The sequence below is a fragment of the Gigantopelta aegis genome, chromosome 13, assembly GCF_016097555.1.
Source record: "Gigantopelta aegis isolate Gae_Host chromosome 13, Gae_host_genome, whole genome shotgun sequence".
Lineage (NCBI taxonomy): Eukaryota > Metazoa > Mollusca > Gastropoda > Neomphalida > Peltospiridae > Gigantopelta > Gigantopelta aegis.
The window spans coordinates 17,934,018-17,948,884 of NC_054711.1; the positions used below are offsets into that span (position 1 = coordinate 17,934,018).

General features: G+C 35.8%; 1 protein-coding gene across 1 annotated transcript; it reads right to left on the minus strand.

Annotated features, from left to right (window-relative positions):
* Window positions 1-5,332: 5,332 nt before the first annotated feature.
* Window positions 5,333-13,770, minus strand: LOC121387662 (ankyrin repeat and SOCS box protein 8-like). Its single transcript, XM_041518848.1, has 3 exons — window positions 13,623-13,770; window positions 11,649-11,892; window positions 5,333-9,287 (listed from the first exon to the last, which is right to left on the minus strand). The coding sequence occupies exons 2-3, from the start codon at window positions 11,871-11,873 to the stop codon at window positions 8,652-8,654; spliced, it is 861 nt and encodes a 286-aa protein (XP_041374782.1). The 5' UTR covers window positions 11,874-11,892; window positions 13,623-13,770; the 3' UTR covers window positions 5,333-8,651.
* Window positions 13,771-14,867: the final 1,097 nt, after the last annotated feature.

A 14,867-nucleotide genomic window follows, 5' to 3' on the forward strand; every position in this document is an offset into this window, starting at 1 on the left:
ATTAGTAGCAAGGGATCTTTTATATGCACCATCCCACAGACAGGATAACACATACCACGGCATTTGATATACCAGTCGTGGTGCACTGGCTGGAACGAGAAATAGTCCAATGAGCCCACCGATCCTAGACTGACTGCACATCGGGCGAGCGCTTTACTATACTGGTTTACGTTCCACCCCTAAAGTAATTTAATGACTGCACAGGGATAATTACAGACTTTGGGAAACCAAATATGTCTGCTTAGTTCACTTTGTCATGGTCCTGTGTACTATATACATTCTCTACTAGAGAAATACAATTTAACAGCCACTATGACAATGCCTGTAAGTATATATTTTACACATGAATTTTCACCGTTACAACTAAACGACATAACAGCATTTAAACGGGCAACGGGCAACTATATTTACGTGCCCCTATCCACAAGGGTTCAGGCACGCCCACCCCGGACTCAGCCTCTGACATCGCCAGTTGTCGATTCCGGGGCGGGCATTTAAACTGGACGAACCAGGTACACACACATATATATATATAGCAAGTTGGTGAAGTAGGTTGGCTTGTTAATTAGGTAATACAGGCCCATAGTAACCAGGGTGGAGAGTAAGGGGCCTGGGCCACCGCACTTGTGTACAAAACATTTATGTATTTTGTCCTACTCTATATAAAAATGAAAATCTGGCTTGTCTCTCTCCAGTCCTGAACGAAGGATACCTGTGCCCATGACAGACATGAACTACAACACCTTGCTCTGAACATGCTCGTTATGCCCTATTACCTGACCTGACTATGCCCCCCTCCCTATGCTCCAGATGTTGTTCCTACGGGCCTGTAACATGTACCGGTATTCACATTGAATTTTTCTCTGAACCAGACATCCAAATAGGGTACATTATATAGATCAGCTTTTTTCGATGGTCCGACCATTTTAATATTTATTTTATTACACACATTCAACATGGTTTTGTAATTTAAGATTTGGAAACAACATCTTGCACTGTTCCATTATATACCACAGGTATTACATGAGCTCTTCACAGAAAGCATATTCAGTTTTTTAGAACTACCATTTGGAAACATTTACCCAGTAGTTGTAGTAGATTAGAACTATTTAACATATGATTGCTTATTGGATCGAGTTTGGAATGTTTTCCTCAAAATACTCTGAAAACATTTACCCAGTAATTATAGTAGATTAGTACTATTTAACATTTAATATTTGATTTCTCATTGGATTTAAGTTTGAAATGTTTTCCTCAAAATACTCTGAAAACATTTACCCTGAAAATATAGTAGATTAGTACTATTTAACATTTAATATTTGATTTCTCATTGGATCTAAGTTTGAAATGTTCCCCAAAAATAATGTGACAAGAGTCAAGTTAGTTTCCTCTACATCTATAATTAGAAAGGGTAGTGGTTTCCAAAACAATATGGCAGGTACATGTAGTAAGGGAAACTGCATTATAGTATAAACCAATTTAACATAATATGCAAACATCAGGCATATATGCAGGGGAGGGTTTCGGGGTGGGGCTCCCCCCATCAACATCAATGCTCAAACCAAATTGTAGGTTTTCTTTATTTTTATTATGTATATATGTATAAAGTTTCTTGTGGGCAGATGTCTTGTTATACATTATTGATGCCCGTCACAATCTAATCCTCTTCCCCCAATAGTTCTGCACATGCCTGATCAAGCAGTTATTTCACCTTGCATCTCAATATAGAGTATTCTCAACTATGATTAAAGACAAGCTAGGTTATTTCCCTTTGCATCTAAATACAGAATACTTTCAAAACAGCAGCCATATATCAATGATCTGTTATTTGATCATTTCACAATGATCAACCTGATTTTTATGTTCCTGTAAATTTGATGAAATAAATAAATGGTCTTTATATCACAGCATTGTGGTGTACTGGTCCGTAAGGTTAATCATTTTTTAGATTTGTCGACTCCCAACAAATCCATTTACAAGAATTCACAATACAGTTCACAAGCAGACAGTAAAGTCAACTACACATACACATAAATGGTCAACTTTTCCTTTCATTTCATTTTAATTTCAACTTATTTCTTGCGCTTATATCCAATTAAGGTTCAAGCAATGTCCTGGACACACACCTCAGATAGCTGGGCTGTCTGTTCAGGACAGTAAGTTACTTGTTAGTGGTTAGTGAGAGAGAAGAGGATGTAGTGGTCTTACACCTACCCACCGAGCCATTAAAACTTGCCCTGAGTGGGAGCCGGTACCGGGCTGCGAACCCTGTACCTACCAGCCTTATGTCCGATGTCTTAACCACGACACCACCTAGGCCGGTCCAGCTATTCCAACTTATTTTACCGATTGCCCATGTGTCTGGTGTGACCAAAATAATGTGATTTTTTTTTTTTTAAATTGGACCCAACCATCAATTTTAAAAAGTTTAAAAAGTTAAAGTTTGTCTTGTTCAACACCACCACTAGAGCACATTGATTTATTAACAATCAGCTATTGATCATGTCAAACATTTGGTAATTGTGACGTATAGTCTTAGAGAGGAAACCCGCTACATTTGCCATTAATAACAAATGATCTTTTATATGCACCATCCCAGACAGGATAGCACAAACCACAGCCTTTGATATATCAGTCTTGGTGCACTGGCTGGAACAAGATATAGGGCAATGGATGTCAAACATTTGGTAATTCTGACATATACATGTAGTCTCAGAAAGGAAACCTGCCACATTTTCTATTTGTAGCAAATTATCTTTCATATGCACCATCCCATAGACAGGATAACACATTACCATGACCTACCAGTCATGGTGCACTGGTTGGAACAAGAAACAGCCCAATGGGCCACTGTCGGGGATCGATCCTAGATTGACCACACATCAGGCTATGTCCCGTCCCACCACATGAATGGAGAGGTCATAATGAATTAATTATACTGAAGAGTTTATCTGTGTAATAACATGCAGTTGAAAACCACCTATGGGTTGTAGTTTGATTTTACTGTTGTGTCACATACTGTATTTATTGTATTTTGAAACAACAGCTGGTTTTACAAATTGAAATAAAAGTGAATAACAACAAACTGCATACATGTATATATATATATATATATATAGATAGATGGTCTTGAATTTTTTTCTGTACAGATACTGCAATATATATATATATATATATATATATATACACATACATACACACACACACACGTGTATATATATATATATATATATAGACTAGTATATTTGATTATATTTTAATTTTTAATCAAAACATATGACACCTGGATACAATAACTTCAAGATGGTCTTAGATTTTACTATAAAGTGCATCTACATAAATATACATGAAGTTGGTTTCGAGTTTTTCTGTATAGACTGTACTATGACTATCTAGGACCTTGACCTTTTCTGTGCATATACTATATTATATGCATTAACATAGACGGTATTGTGTTTATACACATGTAACTGTACTTACTGTATGATGTATCTATGGCCGTGAGGTTTTTTGTACAGAACTGCATATATATATATATATATATATATATATATATATATATATATATATATATATATATATATATATATATATATATATATATATATATATATATATATATATATATATATATATATATATATATCTATATCTATATAAAAATTATATATATGATGTTAAGATTGCATATGAAGAGTTCAGGCACAAAACATGATATAAACCATTTTCTTTCTAGTTTTTAGTTAAAGCCATTATTGTATGTCAATAATGGCTAATCATAGGCCCACTGATTTGCTGCAAACGTGATTGATCCTTATGAATTTGTATTGGGTAAATCCCGTTTTTTGTGGGTTTTTTTTTTATCAAAACGCGATATACACCAATTAAAAAAATCACTTTTACTGAAAATGAAAAATGGATATATCGCTTTTTGCGCCTAAACTCTTCATATACAGACTGTACTATGCATATATGGTCTTAAGAGTATTTCTGTACATACATGTATAACACAGAACCTGAGTTTTTCCGTACAGATGTACTATGTATATATATATATGGTCTTTCAGGGCGAGCTCTAACACTCGCCAAATTCACTAATTGCGAATTTCAAACACATATGGCGAATATTCTTTTAATTTGGCGAAATAATTGAAATTTTGTTGGAAAATAACAGGGTTTCAGCAATTGTTTTAATTTAATAGATAATTTGGCGAAAATTTCTTCTAACCTAGAGTTCTATCTTGAATAGTTCTGTATGGATACTGCACCATGTACATTAACATATAGTTGATCTCAATGGCGTAGCCAGGATTTTATACTGGGGTGGGGACAACCTACTACTGGTGGGGGGGCACAAACCATACTATGCATGTACATTATAAAAATTAATAGTTCCATCCTCTCGCTACACCACTGGTTGATCCAGAGTATTTATGTACAAACTGTAATAAGTTTCTACATGTACAGTGTATGTATGGTCTTGCATTTTTTTTTTACAGACACTGCACTATATTCGGTACATTAAAATATACACTGCAGATGGTCTTGAGTTTGTACAAAGAGCACTATGTAACTACATGTATGGTATACATTTTTTTTCTGTACATACACCATAAAATGTACATTAACATGTACAATGTACAGTGATACCTCTCAAAACCAGACCCTCTGTAAACCAGAATTATCTCAAACTGGACGTTTTTCCACGGTCCCTTTTTAAATATCAGTACAAAAGAGAACCTCTCTAAATCGGATACCTCTCTAAATCGGATACCTCTCTAAATCGGACATTTTACTTGGTCCTGAATGTGTCCGGTTTAGCAGGGGTTCACTGTATATGCATGGCTCACCCTGGACATGACCTCTACCGGCCTCGGTGGCGTTGTGGCAGGCCATCAGTCTACAGGCTGGTAGGTACTGGGTTCGGATCCCAGTCGAGGCATGGGATTTTTAATCCAGATACAGACTCCAAACCCTGAGTGAGTGCCCCGCAAGGCTCAATGGGTAGGTGTAAACCACTTGCACCGACCAGTGATCCACAACTGGTTCAACAAAGGCCATGGTTTGTGCTATCCTGCCTATGGGAAGCGCAAATAAAAGATCCCTTGCTGCCTGTCGTAAAAGAATAGCCTATGTGGCGACAGCGGTTTCCTCTAAACAAATCTGTGTGGTCCTTAACCATATGTCTGATGCCATATAACCGTAAATAAAATGTGTTGAGTGCGTCATTAAATAAAACACTTCTTTCTTTCTGTACATGACCAAATTAGCCAACTGCAAATTTTTATTTAAAGTGGCCACAACATTTAGTTTTGGACTAATAAAATATTCCTTAAATTAACCACCTTTTAATAATTTTCAAAGAAATACTTGACATACATGTACATATATCTAAAAATCGTGCTAAATCAAAATGTTTTTTTTTTTCCAGTGTGAGCCCTGCAATATGGTGTTGAGTGTTTTTCTATGCACACTGTACTAGATATCTATGGTCTTGTGTTTTTCTGTACAAACTGTACTACGTCAGGCCTTCTAGATTATGTAGCCCCACTCCTATGGCTAGTGCTATTCAATGTTGGGCTAGTAAATAACTATTATTGCCATGCCAGATGGCTAGTGAAAAATAATTTGTGAAATGTTGCAGTTCAGTCTTATTTTGTAAATATGAATATCCTGACCCCACCCAACCCCCAATGTTAGTGCTTTTAAGCTCGGTCTTCCTCTTTAGGGCTAGTGAATTTTGAATCGTGGTTGATAAATTTTAAAAATCACTGATCCCATAGCTAGTGGATTTAAAAAAAAAAGAATTAATTTTATAATTATTAAAAAAAATTAATAAAGGAAGTCCTTAGTCTGGGGGGCCCGGGGCAATTGGCCCCTTTGCCCCCTTATAAATCCGGCACTGAGGTGTACATTTTTTCTATTCGTACACTGCACTATGTACATTAATTAACAAACATGTATACATGTACACTGGTAGATGGTTTCGAGTCTTTGTCTACATTTTAACATGTGAACACTACAAATAAACAGGAAACATGGTTTTATTATAACTGGAGGGTGATAGAATTTAAAACTCCTATCTGGTATTGTGTAAAGGGGAAGTAGGCAAGGAAAGGAATGCTTGATTTAAAGACACCACTAGAGCACATCTGTTGATCAGCCATCAACTATTGTATCTGGTTTTGTGTGAAGAAGAAAAGCAAGGAAAGGAATGTTTGATTTAAAGTTTGTTTTGTTTAAAGACACCACTAGAGCACATCCGGTAATTAGCCATCGACTACTGTTGTCAAACATTTTGTAATTTTGACAATCTTGGGAGAAAACCTGCTACATTTTCCCCATTTGGCAACAGATTTTTACTGTGCACTTTCCATAGACAGAACAGTACATACAACATACTTTGACACATCGTTCATGGGGAACTGGTTTAGGTGGGGGAAAAACAGTATCCGAGGAGTTTAAATCCTTTAACCCAAGGACCTCAGGCGAGCGTTCTACTGAGTGAGCTAGATCCCACCTATGATCGTTCAACACGACATCACATTTCAAACTACAACAATAAAAGTAATTTTTCCCAAACTCAAGTGGTCTAGTTAAAGTTTGTTTTGCTTAACACCACCGTTAGAGCACACTGATTAATTAATCGTTGGCTAATGGATGCCGAACAAAAGCAAAAATTAACCGAATAATGAAACAAATTCATTCTCATATCAAGTTTTTGAAAAATAAATTTCAATTCATAATTTTGCAAGCAACTAACTTAAGTCTTATAAGGGATGAATATAGATATCAGAAAATTGTTGTACCAAGTTAGTAAATTAATTTCTAAATTACATGTACACCCTTGGTGAATCCAGAGAACAAAGTTTCAAAATTGGTTTACATTATTTTCACCCAGGCAACCAGTTATATGGTTATGTGGATTGTATTCATGTAACCAAATCAGTTTCCTAAAATTTGCATTGAAATTAGTCATCCTGTGAAGTTTGCAACTTTTAATTCCAGAAAGTGACACACTAACAGTTCACTACTTAACAGGTTAACAGTGAACATATATTTAAATTTGTGTAAATCAACATGTGAACATAATGAGAGTTTGTGTGAAATGCTGGGCCCTGAAATCTACTTCACAATATATTCTTTACACAAACTTAATTTTATGATCTGGACAATTATCGCTTAAAGGGACACCCTAGTTTGAACCCGTGAAAATTAACACTAAGTTTAGTTAATCTACAAACCTGTAACACATTTGGATAAAGTTACAATTGAGTGAAATATGAGTCTGTGACTTTGAAATGATGAAATACACCATAAAAATAGACTAAAACTCGACTCCCAAAACTGTTACTTCCCAGAAACATGTGTGTTTAAAAAAAATATGAAAAATGCATTTTGTGATATTAAAAACACTAGGAAGACCAAAAACACTTCGAATGTATGGAAACTGATAATCTAAACCATAAAATCTAAGTAAAGTATGATTTTTGTTATCAAAAAATGGCTATATAATAGTCTAAAAATATGCCTTAGTGTTTAAAAACTAGGGTGTGTCCCTTTAAAGGCTTTTCATGATGACCACTCAGGAAATATTTTGTTTTCAAAATCTTGATTAGCAATATTTCTAGTCAGTTGAAAATTGATTAGCAAATACGGTTTAATGTTTTAAAATTGTATAGTGATCACTAAAACTTGCTTAGCGAATCGCGACATGATACCGAACAAAATGTTCCCTGCCACTCAAATTCAAACACTGTTGAAACCGTTTCCGTAAACATGTATTGTAAAAAAAATGGAAAGATATTGTACTCGGGCCCGAACTTAGAGTTTGTCTTCCACAGCAATTTTGTAAAGACGACAAATTTGAGCCTGCCTATGATAATGTTTTTTAAAACAGTGCTCAAACTTAAGAATTTGTCTCCAACTGCAATTTTTAAAAGAATTGCCATGGGTGAAACAGTCCACCGACGGCAATTTTGAGCCTGCCTATGGCAATTTTAAAAAAGTGATATTTGCAGCAAATAACTCCGACTGAAATCCTATCTTGTTATATGTAGACATCTTTTAAAGGTGCAAATATTGGCAGATAATATACACCAGAGCCTAATTCACAATAGTCTCTTAAGCTCTGTTAGACAACAAAGCATCCTCTTTGCAAGTGTTTTCGCATTGCAATGGCGGCAATTGCCGTTGGTGCGTTCGAGCCCTGTTATACTAAATACAAAAAGAAAGCACCAGGGCTTCTAGATTATGGTAGCCCCACTCCCATGGCTAGTAATATTCAATATTGGGCTAGTAAATAACTACTATTGCCTTGCCCAATGGCTAGTGAATTTTGTTTTGCCAAATGTTGCAGTTAAATCTATTTTGTAAATATGAATATACTGCATCCACCCCAACCCCCCAATGTTAGTATTTCAAAACTCTATCTTGCTCTTTAGGTGACACATCTGATTATTACTATTATTTAGTAAAATTGTATTAATTTAAAGTAAAGTATGGCTAGTGAATTTTTAATTGTGGCTAGTAAAACATTTTAATCACTGATCCCATGGCTAGTGGATTTTGTAAAATTTCTAGAAGCCCTGATTACTAAATAGAAAAAGAAAACACTAAACACAACCACAAAACAAAAGATAAGACAGTGTTCATCTCTGTAACAGAATATGCTCTCTTAAACTCAGCGGAAGTGGCAGTTTCGGTATGACGTTTGGCAGGTACCGATGCCCTAGACAGGTCCGTATTTTACAACGGCAGATATCCTTCAGCTTCCTCGGATTTCGACACAGCGGCATCAGCAGTTCATTCATCTTGTTATCCTGCCCGATGCCGCGAACCAGCTCGCCATCGTTGTCCCTCAACTCAAACTGTCCCGCAGCTCGTATCAACAACTCGAGACACGCATCGTCGGCCGCCATTCCCAACCCCATCGCCTGAATGGTCGCGGCCCGAATTAAAGGCGTGTCGCCGCGTAAATTCTTCCAGTGCACGCTGGCGTTGTATTCGAGCAGAATTTTGATGACCTCTAGATGACCGCGTTTTGCCGCCCAGCCGAGGGGCGTGTCGAGGTTGTAGTCCTGAATATCGACCTCCGCACCGTGCTGGAGCAGCAGTTTGACGCACGCGACGTTGTCCTTGTACGCAGCCCAGTGTAACGGCGAGTCGCGGTTTCCGTCGCCGCAGTTAATGTCGGCGCCATATTGAAGGAGGATTTCGACACAGAACACGTCCCTCTCAGCAGCATAGTGCAGAGCCATGCGGCCATAGCCGTCCACCTGGTTTACCTGAAATTTAATACAGAAAGAAATATAACTCTAATAAATGATTAACTGTTAGAGGTGTAATGATGTCATAGGCATACAGGCTCCCATTTTTGTAAGGGGGCAACCTGATTTCTGGCCAAATTTATCTAAAATGTCCGATTCTGAATAACATTTAGTCATATTAGCATAAGTACATGGATTATAACTAATTTTGAGGGTAGAATGATGGAAATACATGGTAAAAATGTCCCAGGTTAGCACAGTTTGCTTGAATATCTTTATACTTTTTGCTCAAATTTGAAGTTTAGACCACTAACCCCCCCCGCCCGTCTCGTATGCTTATGAATGATGTCGATGGGTCACAGTATGATAGGTATCCTGGTGGGTTGTGATACAAAACATATCACGATACATAAGAACATTGACTTTAGATAAACTTACCCACTGTTTAATGTTAAGAATGAAATATATATAATTTGAGAGGAAGTAATAAAAACAAACCAGACCATAAATGTCCCTACTATAGGTGGTTATGGGTTTGAAATGTTTCAAATTGGACACCGCATCTCATGCATTTTGACTAATTTTAAATAAGAGTTCTCTAAATCATCTAAAATGTATCTAAGACAATGATCCGTTAATTTCCAAGATTTTAGGTTACATGCAGTTTTACCCTCGGTACCCTCTGGCAGAAACCCTGCACATACATGGAGAATAACCAGTTAATCACATAGGATATTGGCTTTATTCTGTCACGGTAAGAATGGGACATTTTTCATTCAACCTGAACAGGATAAAGCCAGTATCCTACATCATTATCTTCATCCTGCAGACCATAAAAAGTAAGGATAAAAGCTATTATTTCTGTTATTTCAGCTACATTTAAGAACTGAATGTTATATTTTTAACGCTCATGCGATGATAAACACCAAAACTGTTTTACACACTTATGTATGAATGGCTTCACGCTAATGTGCTATGCCATTCATACAGTGTGTAAAATGATTTGGGTGTTTATCATTGCATGAACGTCAAAAATATAACGTTCAATTCTTATAATTCTAAATGCATTAATATTGCCATTATACAAAACTATATTAAAAAATCCAATCGCGCTCTATTCCACAATGATTTACAACTGTATCAATACACAAATAAGGGAATTCACTTAGAAAGTTACATTAGTTTTTTTCCGTCAAATCTCCGATTCATTATATTGATTTACATAAGGTTTTATAAATTTTTATTTTCTGAATCAAATGTGGATAAAACGTTATAAAATTTTAAATAACAGAACATTAACTGATAAAGCAAATAATTTTTTTGATGAATTTTGAACTAATTAACAAGAGAAATTATTTAGAAGATTTATCTACTACCTGTATTAAAATTGCAGTTGTCAAAAGTTGAATTAGTGAAAATTAATGTGAAGACTGACTTGAAAGGGATAAAGTGGTTTCAGTGTTACTGACAGTCTGTATGTGTGGATTTCAGAGGAAGTTTGTGATTGTGTAATATTATTCTTGGAAAGGACAGGTCGCGGAATTGTGCACGAAGGTGTATGCGCTCATGTCTCTCTTTTGATTTGTTGAGCATTCTCTGCTATAACTTCTAATAGAAGCTTCGTTTTTGTGGCCTGTCATATACATTGTGTGTCTCAGTTCAAAACTGGAGTCATTTAAAGCCTGAATTGTCACCGTCACTTAAGTGCAGACGAACTTGGGATAAAAATAGAAACGAGGATTCTGTTGTTTACCGTGCAGTTTTCACATTCATGAAAGAATTTTAGATCATGTGATAGCATTTTAACTAATCAAGATGCTACTACAAAACAGTAATTATAAAATGGAATTATTGTACTATGACCTAGAGTTCAAACGAGCTATTTTGTAATGTAGCTACATGTACAGGTATGCAGGTCACGTCACATGAGTGATGTCCAAACAAGCTATTTTGTGATGTAGCTACATGTACAGATATGCGTGTCACGTCACATGAGTGATGTCCAAACGAGCTATTTTGTAATGTAGCTACATGTACAGGTATGCGTGTCACGTCACGAGTGATTTCAAAAATGAGCTATTTTGTAATGTAGCTACATGTACAGGTATGCAGGTCACGTCACATGAGTGATGTCCAAACGAGCTATTTTGTAATGTAGCTACATGTACAGGTATGTGTGACACGTCACATGAGTGATGTTCAAACGAGCTATTTTGTAATGTAGCTACATGTACAGGTATGCATGTCACGTCACATGAGTGATGTCAAAGGTCATATCCTGCTACTATACATTTATGTCTTTGCTTTAAATCCATCATCATAATTAATCTGTCAATAGAAACAGTGGTTACTGGATAAATATATACGACATATACCAACCCGAGCTCCTTTTTCGAGGAGCAAGCGTAATGCATAGTTGTCGCTGACCATGCAGGCGCAATGTAGAGGTAGCAGCGTGCCGTGTTGTTGGTTTACGTCGGCCCCGGACTCAATCAGCTCCTCGATGTTGTCCGGGCCAGAAAATGTGTGCCAGTTGCTAATGGCGCGGATGAGTCTTTCCGACAGTTGGTATGTTTCTTGTACATTTTCCATCAAATACCACATGTCATCCAACACTGAGCATCTAAAACAAAAAAATTCAAATTAAAAGAAAAAAATGTTAGTTACTTTATCTACTGTGGTGCTTAATGTTTCTGAAGTAAAAATACAATAAAATAAATGAAAGACAATGTTAGCTACTTTATATATACTGTAGTGCCTGGGTGAAACAGCCCACCGACAGCAATTTTGAGCCTACCTATGTCAATGTTTAAAAAAACAATTGACATTTGCAGAAAATAAAAATGATTGAAGTCTTGATAATTTTGCTGTATGTAGACATATTTCAAATGTGCAAATCTTAAATCTTGGCAGATAATGTACACCAGGTGTACATACTGTTACATTTTGCCATTGTTGAGGAGCGGTTGGTGATAGCTGCTCTCTCCCCTACGGCAATTTATATCTCAACAATGGCAATTGCCATCTATGCCATCACTAAATTCAAGCCCTGGTTTAACAAATGTTTGAGAAAGTCACTAGCCCTCACAGAAGCTATGGCTAGAGCCTTATGTATTATAGCAATAAAGTTGACATTTCCACTAGCCCAGACTAAAAATCTACTAGCTGGGACCAAGGGCTAGTGGATATGTCGAACCCCTGTCGTCTGTAAAAATAACTACTTTGCTCAACACAAACTAAACAGAAACAAGTATGTCAGTAATTTTTAAAGGGACATACCCTAGGTTTTAAGCACTATGGCATATTGTTTTACTATTAGAGCCATTTTTGAAAACTGAAATCATACTTTACTTATATTTTATTATTTAGATTATCCATGTCTGTACATTAGAAGTGTTTTTGGTCTTCCTGGTGTTTTTAATATCACAAAATGCATTTCTCATATTTTTAAAAACGCATACATGCATGTGCGTCTGAGAAGTAACAGTTATGGAGTCGAGATTTTGTCTATTTTAGAGGGCATTTCACCATTTAAAAGTCACAGACTCATGTTTCACTCAATTGTAACTTTATCCAAATGTGTTACAGGCTTGTAGATTAACTAAACGTAGTGTTAATTTTCACGGGTTGAAACTAGGGTCTGTCCCTTTAACTCTATCAAGATTATGACAATTAGTTACCGGTACTTATTTTAGATTCCTATTTTTGATATCATTTAACATGAGGTCATGGTACATTACAAAAAAACACACAAACACCTTCAAAATTAAATACAAGCTTTGTATTTTTAATAAAACAATTTCTGCATTTTTCACCCATGCTTTTTTCATAATAGGTCGAGGCTTCTTTTGTAAACAAAATGTAATGTAATCAAAGAATGAGGAAGTGAAATGGGATAGTTTTTAACGGGTAACAATTTTTTTATAGTTTAGGATGAACAGGATATTATATGATCATAGAGTAATCAATAGTTGCACACACCACTACCCGAGCATGTCACATTTTCTCTACAGCTTGGGAGCTTGCATGAACCAGTATCATCACATTCATAAAGTTTAAACAAATGAAAAAACCCACAAAAAAACCCCTTCCTGATTCATTAACAGAATCATGAGAATGTCTAAAATGAAGAACATTTTGCAAATGAAACTTTAGCTATAGATTTTTTGACAACATTCACATTGCTGCTATTTAAATTGTGATCCCCTATCTTGCCCACTCATGTATGAACCCAATAACCAGATAACTGTGATACTAATACTATGGTTTGAGACCATCTGCTGATCTGGCATTCTATGATTCCATCTCTATGCTAGCCGTCTTTCTGCATTTACTTCGCTTTTGTCAACTTACATAACATTCTACACCAATATCCCGTCGCATTTCACGGGGAAAATACTTATCAACTATTTGTGCCACATGGTTTTACGTTTTAATTACGCATAACAGTGACAAATAAACGATAAAATGTAAACAAAATATTTATGCTGATCTGTCAGAACTTTTGACCTCGAACCGGAAGTAAAAAGTACAATGTACTATTATCGTGAGCTATATTAACAATATTAACATATTAACAATATGATTTTAACATTTTATTTGTAGAATTTAATATTAAAAAAAAGAGAATATCATGGGGAAATGAATATTGCTGTTATATTTATTTTATATATATGATATGTAATTATCATTTTAATTTTTCAAATATAATTTGAAAAACGCTGATAGTTATAAGGACTAAATCGTCCATTATCGTGAATGTACGGTAGCCTACACATTTAAAAAAAAATTTTTTTTACACTTTTAATGAATAACTACAAATTACTTTTTTTTTTGCCATAATTGACTAAAAAAATATATACTATTTAATGATTCATTATTTTGCGTAACCCCCTCACAGTCCTTGCCTAAAATATTTGTTTATTTATTTATTTATTTAATATATTTATTCGTTTTATATTTTAAGTTAGTTTGTTTTTGTTTAACGACACCAGTAGGACACATTGATTAATTAATCATCGGTTATTGGATGTCAAATATTTGGTAATTCTGACTCGTAGTCATCAGAGGTAGCTACCTTTTTCCATTAGCAGCATGGGATCTTTTGTATTGACTTTTCCACAGACAGGAAAGCACATACCACGGCCTTTGATCAGTTGGGTATAGGTGCGAGGCGTAGCCCAGTGGTACAGCGCTCGCTTGATACGCGGTCGGGTTGGGATCGATCCCTGTCTTTGGACCTATTGGGCTATTTCTCACTCCAGCCAGTGCACTACGACTGGTATATCAAAGGCCGTGGTATGTGCTATCTTGTCTATAGGATGGTGCATATAAAAGATCCCTTGCTGCTAATCGAAAAGAGTAGCCCATGAAGTGGCGACAGCGGGTTTCCTCCCTTTACTTTTACTTTCGAAATTAATGTGTTTTATACATGAACCTAAATTGGCCAACAGCACACTATCTGTATGTTCATTAAAACTGTAGTTTTAATATTTTATAACTATCAAACCATAAACATATGGCAAAGTGTCATATGTATATGCTTGTTAATATTTACATGCTAGTGAGTAATATCAGTGAAACTGTAAAATTACACGC